The 27,205-nt window shown below is 34.1% G+C and overlaps 2 protein-coding genes across 4 annotated transcripts in view; one reads left to right on the forward strand and one right to left on the reverse strand.

Annotated features, from left to right (window-relative positions):
* Window positions 1-1,268: 1,268 nt before the first annotated feature.
* On the reverse strand, window positions 1,269-11,711 carry LOC107038786 (integrator complex subunit 12). 2 transcript variants are annotated; one of them, XM_015258054.2, is made up of 7 exons: window positions 11,462-11,711; window positions 10,814-10,990; window positions 4,869-5,231; window positions 4,723-4,792; window positions 3,518-3,711; window positions 3,372-3,441; window positions 1,269-1,630 (listed from the first exon to the last, which is right to left on the reverse strand). In XM_015258054.2, the coding sequence occupies exons 2-7, from the start codon at window positions 10,970-10,972 to the stop codon at window positions 1,398-1,400; spliced, it is 1,089 nt and encodes a 362-aa protein (XP_015113540.1). In that variant the 5' UTR covers window positions 10,973-10,990; window positions 11,462-11,711; the 3' UTR covers window positions 1,269-1,397. The 2 variants fall into 2 exon arrangements, with proteins under 2 accessions (XP_015113540.1, XP_015113539.1); XM_015258053.1 differs by lacking the exon at window positions 11,462-11,711 and adding an exon at window positions 11,201-11,347.
* LOC107038785 (protein BCL9 homolog) overlaps window positions 11,516-27,205 on the forward strand; it is a 38,737-nt gene continuing 23,047 nt past the window's right edge. The window contains exons 1-3 of one of the 2 annotated variants that reach the window (XM_015258051.2): window positions 11,516-12,938; window positions 15,424-15,632; window positions 20,334-20,966. In XM_015258051.2, coding sequence (XP_015113537.1) covers window positions 12,650-12,938; window positions 15,424-15,632; window positions 20,334-20,966 — 1,131 coding nt within the window. In that variant the 5' untranslated portion in view covers window positions 11,516-12,649. The remainder of the gene's footprint in view (window positions 12,939-15,423; window positions 15,633-20,333; window positions 20,967-27,205) is intronic. The other variant, XM_015258050.2, reaches the window with a different exon arrangement.

Consider the following 27,205-nt stretch of genomic DNA (forward strand, 5'->3'; position numbering starts at 1 on the left):
ATATAGATTTAAAAACTCTCCGGAAACATTGAAAAATTAATTTTTTTAGTTCTTCCCGCGCACTTTTTTTTGCATTTTTTAAATTTCTTTTCGCAAAAATATTTTTATCCCTCTAATCCTTAAAGAAAAAAAGTAATTCGAAGTTCGTGCCGACAGAAAAGACGAAAAAAATCCATTTTCTAGCCGATTGTCCCTTTCTGATTTATTTTTCATTTCCTTTCTATAATAATAATAATTGAAATCCAACCATAGGAATGAGGAGTACCAATATCCTTTGAGTTTGCTGGGAGACACCAAGCGGGACGGTCGCTCGTCTGATGCCTCGTTATAGGATATCTATCATAACATCAGAAATATCCTCTCCTAACATCTATCCGTGCTTTTTTCTCTTCTTTCTTTTTCTCATCTCTTTATTTCTATAATTGGCTCTCCGATAATTAATAGCGGACTTGGACTCCGCCAGCGAACTCCGTAACGGAAAATGTGGTTCATCCGTTTTCTTGAAGTGCATTGTTTGAAGCGTGTACAGTTTGAGTATACCAAATAATTGATATCTGACAGTGAATATTTAATTATTGTGGAACGGGTTTTTGGAACTTTCATTGTTGTCATTCGTTGATCTCAATTTGAGATTTGAAGATAGTGCAATATTTCGGGTTGAGGTATCCATGAAGGGACACACAAAGGAATTTCTTAGATTAAGACTACTAGTACTCAAAACAACAAAAATCGAAAACATCTACAGGGCCAGCGACAATGTTTATATCATTTGAAGACTATAGACGAGCTGACATCGAAACCGAAAAAAGAAAAGGAAATAGAAACATGATTTGAATATTGAATAAACGCAAGTACGTCTGTTACGCCCTATTTTGGATATAATACGAACCAAAAAAAATTGGAGAATTGAAGCTTGTCTCTATTGGAACAGAGATATATTCATTTGGAATTGAAGAAGAAGACCGATATCCTTTTACCATATCAAGGGAAAAATAGATTTAGAAAATCAAAATTCATTTAGAAAATTTATCCGAATAATTTTTTTGTATTTTTTTTTATCACAAAAAACACTTTTCATTGATCTTTAACATAATTCCTCTTCATTAAAAGTTGTAACTTGTGAATTAAGGGAAAAAAATATATATATATAATAACAATAAGAATGGTTCAAACTAAATTAATCTAATTGTGAAGACGAAAATGGAAAGAAAATAAAATAGTATATTTTATATTAAAATTTATAATTTCAATAAAAATGAACACACATCTCGGGGGGAAAATTATTTTATTATTTTGGAAAAAGTTTTATGGCTTAAGTTTCAACGTTTGGCAATGAATTATTGTTACAGTTAGTTTTTCACTTTTAATCCCTGATTATTATCCATTTAATTGCTCCATTAGTCATTTTTTCTACTCGATTTGTCGAAATTCTTGGAGGAGGATGAACTCGATGTGTACTTGCTGGAGCTCGTGCTACTGCTGCGTTTGTCTCCTTTACCTTTTTTAGTTACATCTTTTATTCGTCTATCACCGGTGATTATGTTGATACTAGGGGTCATTTTGGATGCTGCTGAGTCTGTTATCACTGAGTGGCTGAAGGAGCTTTTGTATTTCTCTGAATGCTTGGAACCTGGTGAGTAATTGAAGAATTTATTATATTATCTTGTGATTGAGTGAAGAAAGATGACCGAAGAATTCACGTGCAATAAGGAACTTGCATGGAGCTAAGTTTCCCCTAATTAATCCAAAATAAATCCTATTCACCCATTCTACATAATCCATAGACGGACACCGGCATAATCATAAATTTTTAATAAAGTTAAATTTTGAATAAGTCAATTGGTAAAATTATTCAACAGTTTTTAAATTATTAAATTTCTCATCAATGAAATGTTCAAATTCCGAATCATTTTATCAATCAATAATTGAGTTCGGAAGATTGACGATTATTTGGCTATTCAAAAATCTTTTCTATGAAATTTAGAATTCTTTATGTAATAGTCAATTGACAATTCCATATTGTCAATTATTTAATTCATAGTCAATTGAAAATTTAGTTTACAATTATTATATTATTTTTCAAATTTCAATGAAGATACGTAAACCTTGAGGATATCCAAGTATCTTTTACAGTTTGGTACAGACTACACTATAAATTCAACCATTTTCCCACTCTGTGACCCCCACAATTGTTCCTTGACATTTGAAAAAAACTGAGGGTGTGTGTGTGATGCAACAAAAACACACATACACACACGTGTTTCTGGAAATGACTGAAAAGGAATCTATAGACCTTGAAATGCCAACATTTGATGAAAAATCGAAAATCAATTTTGGGGGGTGATTAAAATAACTCTTCCTATCAGGAAGTTAATTAATACAAGTTCCCTATTCATTTCAGTAGCGAACCGATAAAATAATTCATGTCAAGAAATTTTTCAGAACTTTCTCGGAAATTTAAGAGAGATAGCGAAATTTTCAGGATAATCTCTCTTGTAGAGTGAATTGAGAGCTATAAAAAAAGTTTTAACAAAAATTTCGCTATCTGCCTTAGATTTAGAGATATTCATTGAAACCTGACCAACCATCAAAATCGATTTAAGGCCCGGGTGTACTATCTTTCGAACGTTATCTCGATGTTTTTTTTTATCTTTCGTCATCTGAAATTGTCAATTGAGTCCTGCATCATGCAGAAGTTTTGAAAAATTATGAAATGAATAATCAAAAAAAGTAGAAGAAATTCTTAATTTTTTCAAAGAGCATTTTTAATTTATATTCAGAATAAGTTGAATAACAAGAAATTGAAAAATGTATCTCATTTACGGTGACAAATGGCGGCCTGTCACCCAATATCATGCAGGGGGAAGACTGATTTCGTAAATCTTTTCCCACACTGCACAGACATTTATTACGAAAAAGGCTCTTTGAAAAAAGTTGTAATATTTTGGAGAATTTTTTAATCATACTTTTATCACATAAAAATGGCAGATGGCTACATACCACTGTTTTGAAAATTGAGATACCTAGCTGTCACTTCCCATGAGGAGTTAGTGTTTTGTTATCCACCATGGAAAATGACAGCTAATAGATAATTTGCAACAGCGAATCAGATATTTGTAATTTCCACTTTTTTCAAATCATTCTGAATCTCAACTAAAAACGCTCTTTGAAAAAGTTTAAAATTTTTTCTATTTTTTTTATCATTCTATCATAATTTTTGGGAATTTCTACATGATGTACCACTCAATTAACAATTTTGGATTACGAAAGATAAAAAAAATCCAGATAGCATTCGAGAGATAATACACCCGGTCCTTAAACAGTTTTAACGCTTGGCTACTGAAATATATTTATATCCAATTGAAACTCACTAGAAGTTGACTTTTTCACATCTTTTTTGCTGTCTATCAGTGACTTTGGAGGTGGCTCATCCTTTGCAGGCTGCACATAAATAAATAAAAAACATGAATAACTTCAGAAGTCCAAGAAAACTCTAAAGACTACCCATAAAACGAACCTGATGTGTCTTGATGCAGTTCGAGCAATACCAGAGTGTCTTCGGTGCATCAACCTGCGCGTCCGGAATCTGGGGTGTGTGACACTCCTGGTGATAGAGGGCGTAACAATCACCACACTCGACGAGTCTGTTCCTCGCTCCCGCTTTCGTTACCTTGCAAATGACGCAGGGCAAGTCGTCCCCAGAGACAGTCCCTATTGGGAAGTTAATTAATCCAAGTTCCCAATTTATTTCCGCAGCGAACCAATAACATAATCCATGTCGAGAAATTTTTGAGGAATTTGCCTGAATTTAAGAGATAGCGAAATTTTCTCTAATAATCTCTCTTGTAGAGTGAGTTGAGAGCTACAAAAAATATTTTCACAAAAATTTCGCTATCTGCTTTAGATTTCGAGATATTCATTGAAACCTGACCAATAGTCAAAATCAATTTAAGGCTCGGGTGTACTATCTTTCGAATGTCATAGGGATTTTTTTCATCTTTCATAGTCAGAAATTGTCAATTGAGTGGTACATCATGTAGAGATTCTCAAAAATTATGACAGAATGATGAAAACAAAAATAGAAAAAATTCTGAACTTTTTCAAAGAGCGTTTTTAATTGAGATTCAGAATGAGTTGAAAAAAAGTGGAAATTACAAATATCTGATTCGCTGTGGCAAATTATCTATTAGTTGTCATTTTCCATGGTGGATAACAAAACACTAACTCTTCATGGGAAGTGACAGCTGGGGATCTCAATTTTCAAAACAGTGGTATGTAGTCATCTGCAATTTTTATGTGATAAAAGTGTGATTAAAAAATTCTCCAAAATATTACAACCTTTTTCAAAGAGCCTTTTCCGTAATAAATGTTTCTGTGCAGTGTGGGAAAAGATTTACGAAATCAGTCACGCCCATGATATTGGGTGACAGGTCGCCATTTGTCACCGTAAATTAGATACATTTTTCAATTTCTTGTTACTCGACTTATTCTGAATATAAATTAAAAATGCTCTTTGAAAAAATTAAGAATTTTTTCTACTTTTTTTAAATTAGTCATTCATAATTTTTCAAACCTTCTGCATGACGCAGGACTTGATTGACAATTTCAGATGACGAAAGATAAAAAAAACATCGAGAGCACGTTCAAAAGATAGTACACCCGTGCCTTAAACAGTTTTAACGCTTGGCAACGGAAATATATTTATATCCAATTAAAACTCACTAGAAGTTGACTTTTTCACATTTTTTTTGCTCTCTATCAGTGGCTTTGGCGGTGGCTTATCCTTCGCAGGCTGCACAGAAATAAGAAAAAACCATGAATAACATCGGAGGTTCAAGAAAACTCTAAATACTACCCATAAAACGAACCTGATGTGCCTTGATGCAATTCGAGCAGTACCAGAGTGTCTTCGGTGCATCAATCTGCGTGTCCGGAATGTGGGGTGTGTGACACTCCTGGTGATAGAGTGCGTAACAATCAGCACACTCGACGAGTCTGTTCCTCGCCCCCACGTCCATTACCTTGCAAACGACGCAGGTCAAGTCGTCCTCTAGGATTTCACCCAATGGATCATCACTGATTAACAGATCAGGAGGCGTTCGGGCGATCAGCTCCTCGGGGGAGTCACTTTTACTGGATTTATGGGAGTGCTTGGACGATGAGCTCGAGCTCTTGCTCCTCTTGCTACTGGTGCTGCTGTGGTCACTGAGGACGGGCTCCTCCATCGTATACTGAATAATTTAATTAACCAATTTCACTATATTTAACACCACTATAATGAATTCAGTAGCGAAGTGGTAAAACGGTTTATCAAAGTCGATTCATCTCCCAGTTGAATTTTTGAAGAATATTTGCGAATTTAAGAGAAATAGCGAAATTTTCGTAATTACATTCCTTGTATCGCTCAATCGGCTCTATAAAAAAGGTTATAACAAAAAATTGCTATCTCCCTTAGATTCCGAGATATTCATTGAAAACTGGCCAGTAGTCGATAATGACTTATACCGTTTTACCACTTCGCTACTGAATTTAATTTAATGAATAATCATAGTGATGTATTTTGCAGGGGAGTTATGAGAAATAATTTGAGAATGCAAAGGCAGAGTAGGAGAATGTGGGGCTAACTTTTGACGTTTTTGCTTTTGAATGGACTTGTTTTTGACCGATTTTTCGATTTTCCAATTTTGGGTGCAAATGGTCTAGAATGTTATAAAACGTGGAGAAATGGTTTTTTGAGGGCCATGTCGGTATGTATGTATCCAACAACGTGGCTTTTTGGTGATTAATTTTTAGAAAATTCAACATATTAATACGATGAAATTTCTAGATAAACAAGCGGGGGTAGCGAGCATATGATAGTGAACATGTCACTGGGTGATGTTTTGATTCTTCGCCATCAACAAATTCATAGTATGCTTCTGAATGGTTTCAGCATAATACATTTTTTTCACTCTCGGATATTTCTCTCCATTTTTGCAGTTTATGCCTCCCCTCCCCCCCATCCAAACTCTTTCTAATGCAAATTTTCTAATGCATTCTGATGCAAAAAGGAAACTTCCTGCCAAATTTCAAATCAAAGTTAATATGTCGATGTTTGCAAAAATGAGAGTGCTAACAAGGATTTTGAACGAAAAACCGAAAAATGTAAATATCTCGAAAACTTTGTATGAACGGGTATGCATATTTTGATTGATTGAGATAGAAGATATCAAGACGAATATTTTGAAAAAAAATTTGAAATCGATTTAGTAGTTTTTGCAATATTTGCGAAAAACGATTTAGAAACAAATGGCGATTTGTCGAAAACGGCTGAATCGATTGGGTTGCAATTTAGCACAAAGTTAGTTATCATTGATACTTATAATCTGACAAAATTTCACATTTTTTGGAATCATTTTAGTCCTTTAATTCTCCAATTTTCTAAAAGATGACCACCAGGTGGACACTATCGCATACACACAAGGTGGTCAAATTTCGTATTTTTACGTTTCAGACCATTTTACATCATTTCCAAGCAAAATTAGACAATCGAAAAATAGAACGTTTTCAATGCTTTCATTCAGAAGCAAAATCTGAAATTTTGGCTCATTGCAGCTATTATTGAGCTCAACTTTGGCGCGCTGTTTCAGCCAGACCACACACATGAAAAGATTTAATAGAAAAATCTATCGAATTCGTTAGAAAATTCTATTGAATTTCTATTAAACGTTCTATTAGTTTTTGGCTGATTCTATTGACATGTTCAATAGAAAACATTCAATAGAAAAAGTCAACAGAATTCGATTGTTCTACATAACTTATTCTTTTCATATATTTTTTTATAGAATTTGCTCGACTCAAAGTTTCTAAGTTTTTTTCATTCTATTTTTCTTTTCTTCTCATCATGAAAATGAAACGAAAAAACATAAAAAATTTGAGCCGAGGAAATTCTATAGAAAATATCTCAATAGAATAAGTCATACAGAGAAATTGAATTCTATTAAGGGTATTATGGCGGGGTCCATAGCTGGAAAAAGAATCAGAGAATTCAATGAAAATTGCTGAACAGATTATTCGATCCATTTGAAAGCCGTGTGCAAAATGTCAAGACTCTTACTTAAACAATAATAATGGGAATAATTTTTGAAATTGCTACTTATACACGCAGTTGAATGGGGCATCGGTAATTTTTGTGAATTTGCTACGTTATCGATAGATCAATAACGTAGGAAAAGCACTAAAATTACCAATGCCCCATTCAACCGCGTGTATAAGTAGAACTTCAAAAATTATTCCCATTATTATTGTTTAAGTAGGGGTCTTGACATTTTACACAAGGCTTTCAAATGGGTCGAATAATCTGTTCAGTAATTTTCATTGAATTTTCTGCTTTTTTTTCCAGCTATGGACCCCGCCATAATACCCTCAACTTTTTCTGAATACTTTCTATTGAACATTTCAATAGAATCGGCCAAAAACTAATAGAACAGTTCAATAGAGTTTTCTAACGAATTCGATAGGTTTTTCTATTAAATTTTTTTGTCCGTGCTGTCCAGTAGTTCCTGAGATACAAAAACTTGTTTAAATTTCTTTTTGCCTCAATATCTCAAAAACTACTGCACCGATTTCAATTTTTTGTTTTAAAAATACTCGTCTCGATGGCCTCTGTGTAGTCAGTCAGTCAGAAAATGATTATTCTCGTCAGTTCTCCCAACAGTGAAAAAAGTTAATAAAAAAATTGTTGATAAAAACAATTTTTTTTTGCTTCAATTGCGAAAAATCGTTTTTCGACTGTTTCATTTTGCCCCACTCTCCCCTACCTAAACCGTTTAAGGGCTTCGCTACTGAATTCAAAGTTGAGCGCTCAAAACACGCAAGACTGACACGTCACAGCAGCGCAGGTCACACGTGCGAGAGAGACCTTGCGCGTCACTTCTACCGGGTTCCACTTGAGAGTGAGAGACAGCAACTTCTCTGCTGTGACGTCACAATCCTGCTTGAGGCCAGCAAAAAAGCGTACTTTTCAATCAACGATTTCTCGTTGAAAAATGCGACTTTGAGGATTCTAAACATTACTTTTGAGATTGTTACAACTTGTAGATTCAGATGAAAAAATAAAATATAAATGCGTATGATTCCTGTTGTAAAATAATGCGTCAAGATAAATGAAATGAGATGATTTGAGAAAGTCACATGCCGCTCATTTTTTCAATATCTTAGAAATAACAAAATTCAGAGGAATACATCACAGAGTTTTTGTTGCCTTTGAAATTCTCGATTAAAAGGTCGTCTGATGAATTTCCCGAAACCCCTTCACTCTTGAAAAACTTGGAAAAAATTGAAATGAATTAAAAAAAATTTTTTTCAGAAACTTTCATGTAGCTTATTTTTACAATGTCTTGAAAGAAAAAGGTTCTGGAGAATTCATCAAAGAATTTTTTTTAGTTTTCAAAAATCGCTACAAAATTTTTTTTTATGAGAATTTACCAGAGGACCTTGTTTGCAATCCTTGGAATTTAATCCCCCAGTGAATTCACCTACACCTCTTCATTCCGAAAATATTAATAAAATAATAGGTTGGATTGAGTAAAATGAAATACTTCAAAAATCTCATGCATCTTCATTTGAAAATATGTTAGAAATAAAAAGGTCTAGAAAAATCCATCAAAACACCTTTTTTGGAGCTCTTGGAATTCTCTACAAGAAAAAACTCTTCTCGAGAATTTACCTAAACCTCTTCACTCCAAAGCTATAAACTAAATAAGTTGAAATGAGTCAAATTAAATTCTTGAAAAACCCTATGCATTTTCTTCTACAAATATCTTAAAAAAGAAGAGGTTTAGAAAAATTCATTAGAAGACGTTTTTTCTATCTCTCCAAATTTTCTACAAAACCAGTCTTCTGATATATTCCCCCAATTCCAGCCTCCTCAAAATTATTGGCAACATAATATGTTAACGTGAATAAAATTCCCAGATTCCCAGAAAAATGCCACAAAGATTATTACAAGAAACCGTTGAATGAAAATTCTGTCCAAAAAAGTCCCCTAGGCAATTTATCTAAACCTCTTACCCCAGAAATACTAACCCCTCACGGACGGGGCCCTTCTGTTACCAAGCGTAGTGTGTACTCAATACAACTCAAATTCGATTATTTCTAATGAATGAAAAATTATGAAATCGGTATCTAATTGAAGCTACAGTATTCCGGTTTCCAATTTTGTTTGTTTGATCCAGTTATTCTTTATAGATTTGGAAATAATCAATTTTGAAAACAAGCGTTGACATTCGCATGGGTCGATCCCATGGATCGACCCACAGTAGATTGAGATGAGTAAAATGAAATGTTTAAAAAATCTTATGTATCTTCATCTCAAAATATCTTGAAAATGAAGAGGTCTAGAAAAATTCATCATAAAATGTTTCTCGTAGTCCTTGGAATTCTCCACAAAAAAGTCTCCTCGAGGATTTACCTAAATCTCTTCGCTGCGAAGCTATAAACTAAATAACAGCTTGAAACGTGTAAAATGAAATTCATGAAAAACCCCATGTCAAAAGTTATTGTTGACACGGGGAAAAACCCCATGCATCATGAAAATAAATTTTGTATCATTATTGATTGATAAATGACTTGTTTCTTTTTTCACTTTCATTTCTCATTAGTATCCCAATGAAAACTACATTTGTTATTATCATGCATTACGAAAAAAATCGCAATTCAATTTTTTTTCATTTATCATTGATAGCCCGGTGGCCTGGCGTAGTGGTTAACGCCGTTGCCTCACAACGGATAGGTTCCAGGTTCGATTCCTGGCCGGGTAGAATGGTGAGATCTAACCATTTTTAAAGTCTTGATCAATCGCCATATAGTCTCATCAGACTCGAAGCGATATAAAATAAGCATAAAAAAAAAAAATTTATCATTGATATGGTAATGAAATATTAATAATGGAAATTCTTTTCCTGCCGATCTCTGCAGTGTATCTTCTCAGAAGTCCCCCTAAACCCCTTCCTTCGCAGATATTTACAAAATAACCCCAGTCTAAACGTCGCACGCATGAAAATAGTTTGTATAGAAATTTTCTATACCTATTGCGTATAGAAATTCTATAGGATTTTCGTATAGGATATTCGGATATTTCTATACGAATTATTTCTATACATGAATTTTTACATAAATTTTTGTTTTCATACGAAAGATGTCTAAACGCTCCAGAGAAAAACGTAGAAAAATGTCGCAACTCCATACGAAATGTTTCTATACATGTGGCAGTGGGTCATATAGGATCAAACCTATAGAAATTGTATAGAAATAATTTGTATAAAAAATATCCCAAAAAAAATATCCGAATATCATAAGGGAGAGAGGGGTAAAACGGCCCTTTTGACTTTTTTGTGATGCTCTTAACTCTGGAACAAATTCATTAATTGAGATAAGTCTAGGCTCATTCTAAAGGGGAAGAAGTGTAGTTTCTATGGAAAAAAATTATTCTATTTTATTTCAAATCGAATGAGCCGTTAACATTTTTGAAAACATCAAAAGAGGCCGTATTACCCCACTCTCCCCTATACGAAAATCCTATAGAAATTCTATAGGGAGGTTGGGATAAAACGGACACTTGACTTTTTTTAAATGTTAATGAGGAGTTGAAATGTTGATAACATTTAATAATTTTTTTTTTCAATAAAAAGAACAATTCTGTTCTTTTGTGACGCGCCTAAACTGCGCTCAATTAATAAATTTGTTTCTGAGTTACGAATAACTAAAAAAAGTCGAGTGTCCATTTTACCCCACCCTCCCCTTCGCAATCGTGAGTTACCCCCCTCCAAATCACCTTTTTATGCAAAACATTGCATAGCATCTTCGACAGTCCATGTTTCTGCTTGATAGCCTCGTCCAGAAGACTCCTCAGCTGGTCCACAGAATCCTTATTAGAAGAATGCAGGAGCCTGAGTCCCTGAACGAAATGTGAATCCAAATCCGAATGTGTCATCTCGCTCTACCTAACGATCTGCAACAGAAGTGAACAGAAGTATCCGATCAAAAGTGAGGTTATACCGCCTCCCGACACCTGCAGCATAGAGAAACCCCCAAACCCCCAAAAAAAATCAAACCCAGAGACCAGAAACCAAAAAATCAGAAACAGTCACCCAACCCCTCATAAAACAATCATTTCCTGATGAAAAAAATCAATTCATGGAGGCGAAAACCTCATGTTTACCGTGTCCGAAACCTTCCGAACCCCGAAAACCCCGAGCCCGCAGTGAATTCCCTCCCAGAGTCCTCTGAGTCTCTCCACCCGCCTCATTCTCCAGAAATGAGAGACGAGAGTGAAAAAAATCCGCGGAAACATTGACCGAAGGGAGACAAAAATAGTCACCACCCCTGCATATCCAAATCCCCCCCCCCCTTCGAAAACCCAAACCATCCACCGAAGAATGAAAAAACAAGAATCGAACGAAAGCGAAAAGGAAGAAATTACAAAAAAAATAAATCTCGGATCCATTTGTTGGAGCTCTCCGCTGGTTTCGCCTCCTCAGGTGCATCTGTGCATTCTCCTCAGTTGCATATTTGCTTGAGAGACGGCTGGCCAACTTTTCGACTGGCAGTTGGCAGGCGTGCGTAAAAGAAATAAATAATCAAAAGGCGACCATGAAGTGACAAATAAAATGTTGGTCCGAAGTACCCGAACAAATCCAAAAGAGTAATTCCCCGGGACAAACAGCCCCTTTCCCCCAGTGACTAATCCCCCCGGGGGCACCCGAAGCCACCAAAATCGACAGCAAAAAAATATCCCCCCCCCCCTCTTCACCGCCAGCAATTAAACAACAGTTTTATGAAAACGTGGATTGTGGGTAAAGACGCGCGAGATTGGGTTTTAGTGGTGTGAGAGGGACTGTTTCATGGGAATAGTTGAAGAGTTGAAGTGAGAGAGACTGTTTTGAGGTGCAAAGAGAGGAGGCAAGGTTGCAAGGAGGCCGCCGCCACCGCCGCCGCCACCGCGCGCTTTAATCCCAATCGTCGCCTTCTATCCTCTCTTCTCGATGCTGAGGGGGTGACATTTGGAGTAACACTTGCATATTTGAGGAAGAGTGAAGGAGAAAAAAACGAAGAAGGAAGTAGTGTAACCCCTGTGTGTGCCAACTTGACAAGTTATTCGCACTCGGTTTTATTTCTGAAATCAGTTGTCGCCGAGTTGATTGTGGTTATTTCATTGTTGTATTATTATTCGGTGTTGGAATGAAATCGAGGTGAAAACAATAAGTGTGCGGTGGGGTGGGGGTTTTTTTTTTTGAGGGTTTGGAATGCTCAGTATGCAGCAGAGTTATTGAGGAAAAAGTCCATTACTGAGGCTTTCCTGATTTAATACTCGAGTTATGAATTAATACTCGTGTGTGGGGACATTTGTGTTGAGTTGTTTTCGTTTTTAAACTCGTTATTTCGTCGATCTGGCGATTGCCTGCTGCTCTCCACTCCGAAATCGCTCCACTCGGCCGTTGTTAACCTCACTATTGGGCTCTCGGAGTCGAGGGAATTCCGATAGTATATTGTAAACAATTGAAACAGGAGACGATTGAACGAATAAACAAGAGGGAGGAGGTGTTGAGAGGGTGATGAAAATGATTTTGTCTGCTCGGTGGATGGAAAGTTATTAGCAAAACGCTGTAAAATGAAAACAGAGAAAAAACAGAACGAACAGAATTGCATACCTAGTGCGGCGGTTAAGGAGGAGGCTGAGGGGGATGGGGTTAAAATCAAGGAGGAGGGGAATGGGGGAAATCACGAGGATGCAACTGGTGATGATGGGAATGATGGTCAGAGAGATGCTGGCTTGGATCAGGGTAATGGTGACGGGGGTATGCCCATTGACAATCAGAATGGCACGGGGAGCCAGCCAATGCTGAATTCGGTTAAGCAGGAGAGTGAGCACAGTAATGCTAATGATGATTTGACGACTGGTGAGTGATTTTTTTTTGTTTTTGGCGAGGGGCGGAGGGGGGACTTGGGGCTGGCGGAGCTTTTGATGAGGATTTGGGGTTATGGGGTGGGGGTGTTTTGGGAGGATTTTTTTGAGGGGAATGAGAGCTAGAAGCAAGTCGAAACGATGATTTTTCGGTCCAAGATATTTATTCAATAGGGGAGGTTGGGGTAAAATGGACACATTTAAGTTTTTTTTTAATGGTAATGACAGGTTGAAATGTTGATGAAATTTAATTTTTTTTTTCAATGCAAAGAACAATTCTTTCGCTTTGTGATGTGCCTAAACTGAGTTCAATTTATAAATTTTGTTTCTGAGTTATGAGTAATTTTAAAATAGTCTAAAGTGTCCGTTTCACCCCACCCTCCCCTACTTATTTTAGAGGAAATCATCAGGAAGGATGATTTTAGTTATGGGTATCTGGGGGTATGAGGGAAATAGGTCGATTTCTGTGAGGAACTTCTTGTGGGACAATATAAAAGCTACAAAAAGGTTTTTATGGAAATTTCTATATCTCTGATAGATTGCAAGATATTCAAAATTGATTATGAAGCACATAATTAATTAACACAACATAAGAGCTACAAAAAAGTTTTTATAGAAATTTTTATATCTCTGCAAGGTATTCAAAATTAATTTTGGAGCGAATAATGAAAATGAATGAGTCAACTTGATGTTAAAACCCATGATTTTTTATGAACGTCTAGGGATATAAGGGAGAAAGTGAGATTTTAGAAGGACGTTTTTGTAGAGAGTAATGAGTACTATAAAAAAGTCTTTAAAGGTATTTATGGAAATTTCAGTGTAAAGGGAGGACTGGTACAGAATGAGTTAACTTCAAATTCACTGGATAATTCTGAATCTGAAGGAGATGGTGAAATTTTCATTCAATACTCATTCTGAAGTTAAATAACGAAGATGAATGAGTCAAGTTGACGTTGGAAAGGATGATTTTAGTTATGGGTATCTAAGGGTATGAGGGAAATAGGATGAGTTCTGTGAGGAACTTCTTGTGGGGCAAAATAAAAGCTGCAAAAGGGTTTTTATGGAACTTTCTATATTCCTGAGAGATTGCAAGATAATCCGAATGATGAAGATGAATGAATCAACTTGATGTTAAAACCCATTTTTTATGAATGTCTAGGGATATAAGGGAACAAGTGAGATTTTATAAGAAACTTTTCAGTGATAGGCATATCAATCTATCATAATTACCGTTAAATTGTGAAGCTATCAGCTTTTAACGTAAATCTTAAAATTTTAAATATTAAAGTAACCATCAATTTGTACATTTAAATTTCGAAATATTCTAACTAATAATTTAGGTAGGAAGATTGACGATTATTTGGATAATCGAAAATCAAGTACCTGAAGTTAGAATTAGCTTGATAACTAAAAAATTACATTTCAGAATTATCAAATATTTTATTCACCATCAATCGAAAAATTTAGCTAATAAATTCTATAATATTTAAAATTTGTTAAATATAGTTAAACTGTGAACAATGTAACGAGATAATCCTTTTTAATATTGGCAAAATGTAATATTATTGCCTATCCTTGAACCTTTCTAAAGAAATTGCAGAGTACTACAAGAAGGTATTTATGATTATCCCACTATTTCCCATAGCTTTAGAGATATTTGTGGGGATTTCAGTGTAAAGGGAAGATTAGAACATCATAAGTCAGCTTCAGATTCAGTGGATACGTCTGAATCTGAAGGAGATAGTGAAATTTTTATGGGGACTTTTATTGTGCAGCGAAGTAATAGTTACAAAAAAGATCTTCACGATGGTTTTGCTATCTCCCGTGGATTCCAAGATATTCATTCAAAACTAATTCTGGAGTGAAACGAAAAAAACTGGGTAAACTCCAAATTTATTGAAGTGAGAGAAGTTTTATAAGATCTCATTTTCTATACCAAAATGGTAGCTAGACAAAATGTTTCTATAAAAATTTTGGCATTTCTGACAAATCCACGCAAAAGTCATCGTAATGTCAAAAACTCAGAAACAATGTTTTTAACAATTTCTTTGAACCCGAAAAATATGAAAAAATGTTCATAAGAATCTTTTTTTGTAGATCCCGCCTTTTTCTCAAGAAAAGGTTCTCACAAAACTCTGATATCTCATTAATTTAAAGACAAACAAAAACTCACGTTGAACTAAACTTGTTCAAGTTTAGTTCAACATAACATCAGAAGAGATGAATTATCGATAGGTATTTCTGTACCTAAAGGAGATAGTGAAATGAGGACTTCAATTATCACCTTTTCTGCATTGTCGCATGAGGTCCTCCCAATATTTGTTGATATCTCTATTAGATTCAGAGTTATTTCCCCCTCAAAAAATAAGCAATGAGAATTTTCGAAGAAAATTAATTCATCTTGTTTTACTACTCGACTACTAAATGGTATTGTTGGCTTTCTTGCGAATGTTGGTAATATATTTGTGTTTTTGTTTCAGATAACATTCAGCCATTAGTTAGCAACGTCCTGGGTAAACAAATGGGTGGTGGTAGCTGTGGAGAGGCCCAGTATATGCAACAACAGAGCCAGATTTTTGTATTCTCGACGCAATGGGCTAATAAGGGAGCTGAGGCAGTGCTCCAGGGACAATTTCCCTCGATCGTTGCCTACCACTGTTCACAGCCACAGACGAAGAAATATCTTGAGGTAAATTGAATGGAGTTTATTGGCAAAATCATTAAAATTGGAAGAGGCAGCGTGAAATAACAGCTCAACTTCAACGTGAACTTGTATAAATATTTTTGGATATAATATGATATGAAAGCTTTTCGTTTATGCTTTGGCGTGACAATTACAATGACAATTCCTGAGGACAGCCAGAATGATTGTTGCAAGTTTTTAAATCATGAAAAGAATAAGAGAAATGAATGGATCTAAGAGAGATTGATACGTTTTCGTCAGAAAATGAAAATGTTCTATTCTCTGAAATATGTTATTATAGTTTTTCTTTTGATAAATTTTAATAAAAATTTGTAATGAATTTAGCTAAAAGGGAAATGAAAATTAAATTAATACAAGGGAGTTAGGAGTGATTTTTGGATCAGTATTTTTCCGCCTAGAAGGAATAGGAGTTTTTATACAACCGTTTTTTAAATGTAAAGCAGAATTTCCATGGAAAGTTCGATATCTCGATTCGATTCTAAAGTGTTCACCAAAAACTTTAATATGAATAGACGAATTTTTATGAATTCAATTTTTGTGAAGCAATGCTGAAGCTACTAAAAAGGTCCCTATACAAATTGCAATGAATATTTTCTTTGAATACCAAAATGTTCCTCAAGTAATTCTCTAAACAATTCGGTCATTTAAAAAAAAAGAAATTGGATCAGTAGTTTTTGAAATTTTCAGCAAAAGAGTTTCATATCTAAAGTTCAATATTTCTGAAACTAGTGGTTCGATTTCGCTCATCCAGAACTCCAAACTTTGTTATTATAAGACCTAAAATCCTACCAATTTTCAAGATTCTGTCTCGATTATTTTTTAAGTTATAAGTTATCTATCATATCGTACAAGTAATTTCAGTGAAAAAATGAAAAAAAAAAAAAACGAGAATAAAACTACATTACCCGGGGTAGCATGGTCTTTTTTTCGATTTAATGAAATCGATATATTGTGATGAGGCTTTTAAAAGAACTAGACCGAGCGCGACCTACAGCGCGCTGTAATTGTAACAATCATAAATGAAAATCTCAAAATTAAATTAATCATGAATTAAATTTGCCGCCTCAGACGACTGGAACCAATGAGGGATAAGCGTGACAGCCTTGCGAGATATCGATAGTTATCGACTTTAAGTGTATGTTCTTTTTAGAGTAGGATTGAATCGGATTCCTCAAAAATATTTTTGAAGAATGGCTATATGTCAGGAACCACTCGATCGATCGAGCTGAAATTTAGCACAAATTTGAGTCTCAGTAGTACTAATTAGCAGCCAGAATTTCAGCGTCTTTGCGTTAACCATTTTCGAGTTATCGGGACAGTTCTGGTCACACAAACACACGTGTGCACACATATGCGTACATACATACAGAAATTTCTTAAAAACATTTCTGCATGTTTCATGACATTTCTAGACATTTCCACCCAAAGTTAAGAAATAGAAAAAAAATCACAATTTCATAGCTTCCATCCAGAAGCAAAGTAAAAAAATAAATCATTATTTCTGTGCTAATTCTGGAATGGAAAGCGATCGTCTTTCATAGTTTCGAAAGGAAGAAAAATTGGAGAAGCTTTGGTAGTGAAGCTTTGGTAGTGAAGCTTTGGTATGTCTGCTAGGTGTGAAAGTTTATCAAAGCCGCGTAATGCAATTTTTGTTTATTCCCACAATCTTTGAGATACAAATGGTTGTAAACTTATCGCGCTCCAGTTTAAGCAAATTTTTCCATGCAAACCTCCTGAGGGAGGTGTAATCTATTTGCATTCGTCACCCCTCGGTACATGTTTTTTTATCTTTGCAATTACTTCTCCAATTGTTTGAGGACAGCTATCGTTAACGCCGACTTATCAAAGTACTCAGAAACTATTTGAAATTTCGACGTTAAACGTTCGATAGTGAGGACAGAAATTATTGCAATTTTCTTTCAAGTTATTTCAAATTGGTGATAATTTTCTACAATCAAGTGGTCATTGAGAATCACTTCAAGAAAATTACGACAAGGCTATCATTGAGCTATGAATAATTACGGGTATCGAAGTAATAATGTCTATTCAGTCAGAAGAACAAAAAAAAAGAACATTCAAATTCTAGGAGACTTCATGTAGAACATCAAGCAGTAAAAATTCTGTGAAGATTGAGCAGAAACGACCGCACAAGAAAATTTTGGGAATTAAGGCCCGGGTGTACTATCTTTCGAACGTTATATCGATAATATTTTTTTTCATTTTTCGACATCTGAAATTGTCAATTAAGTCCTGCATCATGCAGAAGTTTTGAAAAATTATGAATGAATAATCAAAAAAAAAGTAGAAAAAATTCTTAATTTTTTCAAAGAGCATTTTTAATTTATATTCAGAATAAGTTGAATAACAAGAATGAAAATAACAAATGGCGGCCTGTCACCCAATATCATGCGGGGGGAAGACTGATTTCGTAAATCTTTTCCCACACTGCAGAGATATTTATTACGGAAACGGCTCTTTGAAAAAAGTTGTAATATTTTGGAGAATTGTTTAATCACACTTTTATCACATAAAAATGGCAGATGACTGCATACTACTGTTTTGAAAATTGACATATCTAGCTGTCAGTTCCCATGAGGAGTAGGTGTTTTATTATCCACCATGGAAAATGACAGCTAATAGATAATTTGCCACAGCGAATCAGATATTTGTAATTTCCACTTTTATCAACTCATTCTGAATCTTAATTAAAAACGCTCTTTGAAAAAGTTCAGAATTTTTCCTATTTTTTTTTATCATTCTATCATAATTTTTGGGAATTTCTACATGATGTACCACTCAATTGCCAATTTTGGATTACGAAAGATAAAAAAATCCAGATAACATTCAAAAGATAGTATACCCGGGCCTTAATCGATTTTACTTTATTTATTATTTGTTCACAATTTAAAGTAGTACAAACATAACATAAATTTCAAGAGAATTAATATTCCAACCGCCAGCATGAGCATTCAAATTCCTCCTATTCCTCCAGGCCATTTCGAGGTTTTCAGTAATTTTAACAATCAAAAGTGAAATCAGCTATAAATTTCGATCAATTTGCCAACTTTTCAAGTGGTACAGCCACTCCTCATCCGTGCAATTTATTAAATTTCCATCTATTTAAAAAAAACTATTTTGACTTCAAAATCCCACAACAAATTAGAGAAATTCCAAAAACAAATGAATCTAGCCGCCGTCCTTACATCACCTCGGAGCAAATAAAAACATCCTATTAAACGGCTACTATTAAAATTTACAATATGTCATTGAGAACATACAATCTCAATGCAAAAAAAAAAACAAACAAAAAAAAAGAAAAGAAACACCGTTTATATTATCAAACGGATAATATAACAATATCAAATCACCAATATTATCTTTGTGGGATCTTTGTTTTGATTACATTTTCAAAAATTTTTCTCAAGTCAATACAACCTAACATGACAAATACAACACTAATGCACTAATAACTTGAATTTGGAAGATTAATATCCTGTTCATTATTGTTATTTATGACCGCATAATGGCCTCAAGGTGTTTTTTATTAAGTTTAAAATTCGAAATAAATTCTAAATGAAAGGTAATATGAATAGAAACTTTCTGGTTGAGTTTGAGCTCAATCGACAGTCCAGTGTTATTGAACTTATTTATTATATGTGTCCAATATGAAAATTATGGTCAATGTTAAACTTTTGCAATAAAACTCAATTTATTACCCTCATCAAAGTTGGACTCTCTGAAAAAAACTGTAAATGATGAATACATTTTTGTTGCTTTTTGAATTCAGTAGCGAAGTGGTAAAACAGTTCAAGTTGACTTACTCCTTAGTTTTCGAGGAATATCTCTGGATCTAACAGGGATAACAAAATTTTCGTGATGACCTTTTTTGTAGAGCAAAGTGAGGGCCAGAAAAAAGTTTATAACAAAAACTTCGCTATTTCCCTTACATTCTGAGATATTCATTGAAAACTCAGCAATAGTTAATATCGACCTAAACCGTAAAATCGACGTAAACCTAAATATTCAATGAAATTGTAATTTTCATAGTCATCTGACAATGAAAAGGATTGAAAATTGTGAAAATGCAATTGAATGTGATGTTCAATTTTCCCAATGAATTTAATAATTCAAGCTGTCATTGAAATATCAATTGAGAGACTAACTCACGTTCTCTCCACGTTTTGATCGTGAATTGAATTCAAATTCTCGAAATTGCGTTCATACACAACTATTACTTGAATTTCAAAGAATTTCCAACAGGGTAGTATTTTTTGATTGAAGAATATTTCTTTCTCGTTAAGAGATATTCTTCAAAAAACGATTTCATGATATTCAATACTTAAATCAGTTGTTCTCAAGATAATGGCAAATTCAACAGAGACACTTCACTCCCGAATGTATCACATCTTTTCTACTACAATTATTTTTCTTGTAAAATTTTTATGAGATAAAAGAACAATTTGTGCAATTCTGTCGTCCATCATGTCTTTGTTTCGTATTTTTCAAAATTCCAATTGCAGAAACAATGTTCCGTGGAATATATAACTTCGTATGAAATCAAATAAAATGAGATAATTACGAGAAAAAAAAAATTAGCCGATTGAAATGGTTTGACTTGCTTTCGAACATGTTCGTTTTTCTCTCAGTGTACAGACGTCTCATAAAATCACGTACATTTCATTTCAGAAACACCCCACGAAGATGAATCAATTCCGTCAAAACCCAGCGCAATGGTTAAACAACATTGCAATGATGAAGCAGAAGGGTCATCACCAGCCCCCAACCCCCAACTTCCCCCCGGAGCAGCCAAGTGACTTGCCACCCCTGGACCCAACAGCTCCATTCTGGAACGATCAGCCGAACCTCCGTAATTTAAATGGCAGTAATGCAGCAGAATCCACACTTGATGATACGAATATAGATGTGCCTTGTCTCGGTCCAAGTTCACCGGGTAATCAACCGACTAATAGTCAACCACCTGGTAATCCAGCAATGGGACAGAGTCCTAATTTACTCGGTAGAACGAGCCCCGGTGGTCTCCAGCCATCACTTCAGGGTGTTAAAGTTCCAGATGAGAATTTAACACCTCAGCAGAGACAACACAGGGAGTCACAGCTCGCTACGATAGGAAAACTGCAGATGATGCTCTTCCCGGAACAGAAGGACGACTCAACTGGCCTGCTGGATCCAGCCCATGTACCTCCAGCTGGCAATTGTCCTGCCGGCAATGTTCCCCCTGTGAGTACACCTGGAGGACCTTGTTCGACGAATATGGAGTGGCACAAGCTGCAACATTCGTTTTTGGATGGAAAGAATAAGGTAATTATGGTACCTAATGTCTATTAGACGACTAGACCATTAAGGGGTGGTTCACCCCGGGGAAAAAACTTTTACGTTTTTCGAGAAAAAAAATGTTCAAGGCCCGGGTGAATTATCTTTCGAACGTGATCTTGGTTGTTTTTTTTTATTTTTGATAATCTGAAATTATCTCCAATTGCTATTCAGTTTTATATAGCCCTGGAGTCTCCAAAAATTATGATTGTACAGTAAGAAAAAACGTTGAAAAAAGCTGAACATTTTCACAGAGCGTTTTTGAATAATATTGGGAAATAAATCCAATAGGGAAGAAATTGCAAATTAATAATTTGATGTGTCTAATGGCTGTTAGGTCGTCATTTGTCACAGTAGTCAATGACTGTCAGATCATTAGTTACAATGATAAATTATTAAACACGTTCTTTGAAAATGTTCAGTTTTTTGCTTCCGGATGGAAGCATTGAAATCTTCGATTTTTCGATTCTCTAATTTTGCCTGGAGATGATGTAGAATGGTCTGAAACGTAAAAATACGAAGTTTGAGGACCCATGTATGTATGTGCGCGTGGTCAACTTGATCCACTTGATGGTCAACGTTTAGAAAATTAAACGAATAAAGGGCTAAAATAATTCCAAAAAATTTGAAATTTTGTGAGATTATAGGTATTAATGAGGACTAAGTCTGTGCTAAAGTTCAGCTGAATCGCTTCAGCCATTTTTGAGAAATTACCATTTGTTTTTAAATCGTTTTTTGCAAATATCCCGAAAATTATCCAACCGATTTCAATTTTTTTTTTTAAATACTCGGCTTGATGTCTTGTATCGCAATCTATGAAAATATCTATACCCGTTCGTATAAAGTTTTCGAGATATTTCTATGTTTCGGTTTTTCACTGAAAACTTTTGTTAGGACTCTAGTTTTCTAAATAATTAACATATTAACTTGAAATTTGGCACAAAGTTTTCTCTTGGCACTAAAATGTTTGGTATTGAAGATGGGCTAAATCGGATGAATAGTTTAGGAGATATTCGACTTTGTATCCAAATCTATTTTCTTGAATATCTCAAAAACTACTTAACCGATTTCTATTTTTGTTTTCAAAATATTCATCTCAATGTCTCCTATTCCAACCAATTGGAATATGCACAATTCATGCGATGTTCCCGAGAAATTCAAATTTTTCGATTTTTCGCTAAAAATCCGTCTTTGCACTCTAACTTTGGAAAAAATTGACATATTAATCTGAAGTTTGGCACGAAGTTTCTTCTTGTTTTACTTGAAAATTGAGAAAATCGGAGAATTTAAGTCTTACAGAAACTGAAATTTTTTATTCACTACAAAACAGAATTTTTATCTTCTTATTATTTTTTAAAAATAGAATTGCAACGGATCCATTAGGAAGCTACCAATGAAATTGGTAGAGGTCAAAGATAAAAAGACTAACACCGTGTAAAGAAACAATCATATCTCTTCAGTTGAATAGGCTCGGCCCCCTGCTTGTTTCTACTTTTTGCTTCCGAATGGAAGCATTGTAATCGTGCTGTTTTCACATTCTCTAATTTTAATTGGAAATGATGTAGAATGGTCTGAAACGTAAAAATACGAAGTTTGGCGACCATGTCTGTCGGTGTCAATGTCCATCGCCACCTTTCCGGTGGTCAATTTTTGGAAAATTGAGTAATTAATTGGCTAAACTTATTCCAAAAAATCTGAAATTTTGTCAGATTATAGACCTTAATAAGGACTAACTCTGTGCAAAAGTTCAGCCCGATTGATCAAATAGTTTTTGAGAAAAAGCTATTCGTTTTTAAATCGTTTTTCGCTAATATCTTCAAAAATTGAGATATCAACTTGAAATTTGTACAGAATCTTCCTCTCATGATAACAATACTTCCTATTGAAAATGAGCTCAATCGCATAGGTAGTTTCCGAGATATTAGACTTTCTCTGAAAACCTTTTATGTGCAATAGCTTAAAAACTACTCAATCGATTTCAATTTTTTTTTTCAAAATATTTGTTTCGATGCCTTCTATCCCATTCGGAAGCTTACTACCAATGGAATTGGTAGAAATGAAAGAAAGAAAAGGAGTTATAACACATAAAGTAACGGTCAGGTGGCTTCGGCCAAAAAGGCTCGAACCCCTGCTTGTTTTGATTGTACAATCATAACTTTTAGGGACTCCTGTGTGATGTAAAATCTAATGGAAATTGTAATATATTTTACGACAACGTGACTAATCTTGTTCAGATGAACATATTCCTCCGCTGTCCTTCAACCAGCAAAATATCACATTTAATTGAGTATAAATAGTTGTGAAATTTCTTAGGATATATACTCACATAATTATTTTGCTTATAGATGGTGTAATCAACTAATTAAAATCCATATATAAGATGTCAGAATTAATCACTTCTGCATCTATGAATTCCTTTCATCAAAAAGGTGTTGAATAATTTCCAGTCATGAAGCAAAGCCAAATCGGAGAATCAATTTATTACAACACCAAAATCCAACTGAATATCTGACCTGTGTGTGGAAATTCTATAAATCCCCCCACAACACATTCCAGAGGCCCTAAGCCACTGTGTTGCACCGAGAAAAACAAAGTTTTTTGAGAAGTACGTCTTATATCAAGAAACCTGTGAGTTAAAAATTTTCAAGAACAAAATATCTTGGACTAAGAAAAAAAAACGTTCGTCAAAAAATTTTGTTTTTGCCCCAAAGACGAGGACAATTTCTTGATGATAAGAAAGCCATTTCTCAAAGCAAATAAAATCGAATTCATTCATTTAATAGTTTTTTAGCCTCAATTCTAGAATATTTTAATGTAAAAACCACTTGAACTGATTTGATATGAACCAATTGCTCTCATCTTTCGGACAAGTAGAAAATTTCTTGTCGTAAGATTTTTTTTCTTAGTGTGAGATATTGTGCGCTTGGTAATTTTCAAGTCATGAATTTCTTGATACAAGTAAAGATGTACTTTTCAAAAAACTCTTGTCTTCTCAGTGTGGAGAGCGACTTTTTAAAAATTTATATTATTGTTTGTACTGATAAACCATGGAGTTTGATGTATAAATTATTGACATTAATTTGGAGTCATATATTGTATCATATTACCAAAAATTCAAAACTATATTCATCGGAATTTTACTGATTTCTGTGAATTTTCAGAAACTGATGGGACTAATATTTACAGTTCTCATTAATTTTTCCATGAAAGTCTGAATTTTCAACGGTGAAATTCCTTGAAATTTTGTTGAATTGAAATGTGATAAAAATTTGCAAGAATTTCAGTCAAAAATTTTTAACAGTGTTCCACTTTTAGATTCACAGATATTTATCAAAAACTCATGTGTCCTGAAACGTAATTAATTTGACCTGTGTCATCGTTTCGCTTCAGGATGAGTTCTTGATCAACATCTTGGATTCTGAGAGATAGGGAACTTTGTGAGGACCCTATTGCAGCTCCCATTTCGCTCTACAAAAAATCTGCTTTGATAAATTGCACCATCTCCCGTAAATTCGAAGATACTCATCAAAAACTCACACTAGAGAAGAGTTGACTTCAAATGAAATGAGCTTGAACTGTACTCCCATATTGTTCTGCATGTCTTTGAAACAGAGAAATTGAAGGAGTGAGAAGACTGTCAAGCGATACGGGCAATATCTTTTGACAAATTTTCACGTTGTGCTTCACGTTCAATGTTTGACGTTTCTCTCATTATTTCTGGCTTCTAAATTCAGAAGTTGAGGATGTTATGAAGGTTCTGTTCAATGTGATTGTCCATTCTAAAATATTGTTTTACAGTTCATCAATTTGAGTCGATTGATTCATTGCAAATTTAATTAGGTAAACGTGCTATTTATCAGCCATTATTTTTCCCACAATTGATCAAATAGGTGGAGGATATTCCAATAATTCCATTATCCTCTAACTCCATGGCGAATGAGTTGAGCCATTAAATTCATCTGGCAATCGGACGTGAAATGGCCATCAACTTATTATTTCACAAAAGAGTTATTTTAATATTGAATCTCACAGAAGCGTTTCCCAATCCTAGAAAATTCTGTTAAAAACCTCTGTCGAGAATTACTCTTGAAATCACTTATTATGGATATCCGAGTATTTTTTACAGTTTGGTACAGCCCATACTAGTGATTCATCCACTTTCAATCATTAAATTTGTTAATTAAATTGCAGTAGAACAATTTGAAAAAATCATGAATATTCACCGACATTCACAGTAATTTTGCACAGAATTATTATTTTTTTACACATTCATTGTTTATAAATAAATAATTTAAATTGTTTACACTTTCGGAAACCTTATTCTTTAGGCAAGGAATCGATTTCTGGTAAAATTCGAAATATGAATAAATTTTTTACGATTCCGAGCAAATAATTTTTATAATGGAGAATTGATTGTTTATAAGTTATTTATAGAAAATGCTCGTGATTTTCAAAAATTACATTTTTTATTATTCGATCAATCTTCCTCCAAAAGTAAACTTTCTAATTTTTTTTCAGATTTTGAAAATGTTTTTTAACGATTCAATATCAAAATTCAAAGTCAGACCTGCAAAGTTTAAATAATAAAATCATTGTAAAATGTCCGGAAACTTATGGTTAAATGGGGGTCAAATGAAAGTTCTGATGTCCGACTACAAAAGTAGAAAAGCATTTAACTGGAGAAAAAATAGTCAAAGTACTTAGATATTTTTAAGGATTCAGTTTTGTACAATTTGCTACAGACCACACTATAGAATCATCCATTTTCGATCATTAAGGGACTACTATGAGTTTTAAAAGTCGTGAGTTGTTGAAATGCGATTTCTCATGCATTGAAGATCGATTATATATGTCCAAAAATGAATAATTATAACAAAAAAATTAATTGTTTATTGTTCGTTTGTCCCGCAAACGCTTCAAATATTAAAAATAGTTCAGGGCTTCCCCTTTTTGAGCTACAGAGGTTTCTTTTTTTCAAAATTTTTGAAAAAATATGTACAATGACAATTACGAATTAGTTTTTTATAATGCAACTCCTACACAACTAATTTCGTTATTTTTTTAAATAAAAAATTACACCATTCACGTAAAAAAGCCCGCAAAATGTTTCTGAAAGAATTGAGAATATCTTTTAAATATTTTAAGAATAATTTTTCTGCCTATTTTATATTGTAATATGAAAATTTTTATTTTAAACAAAACGAAGTTAGTTGTAGGAGTCGAATTTCAAAAAACGAATTGGTAATTATTAATGCACATATTTTTTCAAAAATTTTGAAAAAAAAAACCTTTGTAGTTCACAAATTGGAGGCTTTTCAGCATTTTAAACGTATGCGGAGCAAACAAACAATAAACCCTTAATTTTTTTGCACTAATTATTCGTTTTTAGACATATATAATCAATCTTCAATGTATGAGAAATCTCACTCCAATCGCCCGCGGCTTTTAAAACGCACAGTAGTCTCCCCTAATTTGTCAATTAAATTGTGTGAGAAAAATTTGAAAAAAACATTGCATATTCAGTGCCATTTGCATTACATTTTGCACAGAATTATTATTCTTTCAAACATTCTTTGTTTATAACCAAATAATTGAAATTGTTTAAACTTTCGAAACCTTTTTCTCGGCATGAAATCGATTTCTGGTACACTTCTGAATTCAAATAAACTTCTTACGAACTTGAATCGTTTTACCGTTTCGCTACTGACGTTATGAACAAGATGCTCACATCAGGGGCCATCCATAAATCACGTGATCCAATTTTGGCTCATTTCTGACCTCCTCCCCCCCTGGTGATCAATCGTGACATTTCGTCGACCCCCCCCCCCGGCATGTTATCACGTGTGTTTTTTTTTGTCAAAGCTCAGTATGAAAAATGATCGCTTTTGAAAAAAAAAAATTTTTTTTGTGTTAAAAAGACAACTCTTTTATACACGTCTAATGAACGAAAAATAATTTTATTCCAGAAACAAATCGTTAAAGTATATGAGTCATAGTTTCATCTCTTAAGTATATTAATTTCAATAGTACGTTTCGATATTTGATATCGATCACTCTGCAAATAGTTCCTCTTTGTAAATAGCCTTTTCTATCGTGTCTCTTTGGGAAAAGTCTCTATATTAGCACGTTTCGTACAGAAGAGACTCTGAATTCATGAGTCGTCATCAATCCAAGGATTGTTAAAACATTGTTCAACACTAACAAACACTCTACTGTCAGGGTTCAAC

This window comes from Diachasma alloeum, unplaced genomic scaffold (genome assembly GCF_001412515.2).
Source record: "Diachasma alloeum isolate Michigan unplaced genomic scaffold, Dall2.0 Dall_scaffold_00288, whole genome shotgun sequence".
In the NCBI taxonomy this organism is placed as follows: Eukaryota; Metazoa; Arthropoda; class Insecta; order Hymenoptera; family Braconidae; genus Diachasma; species Diachasma alloeum.

Excerpts from the sequence above, each read along its gene's own strand:
- LOC107038786 (XM_015258054.2), bottom strand. The coding sequence starts at position 10,972 with ATGACACATTCGGATTTGGATTCACATTTCGTTCAGGGACTCAGGCTC. Across the intron at positions 4,793-4,868 it reads ATTGCATCAAGGCACATCAG|CCTGCGAAGGATAAGCCACC; the intron begins GTTCGTTTTATG and ends ATTTCTGTGCAG. Across the intron at positions 3,442-3,517 it reads ACTGCATCAAGACACATCAG|CCTGCAAAGGATGAGCCACC; the intron begins GTTCGTTTTATG and ends ATTTATGTGCAG.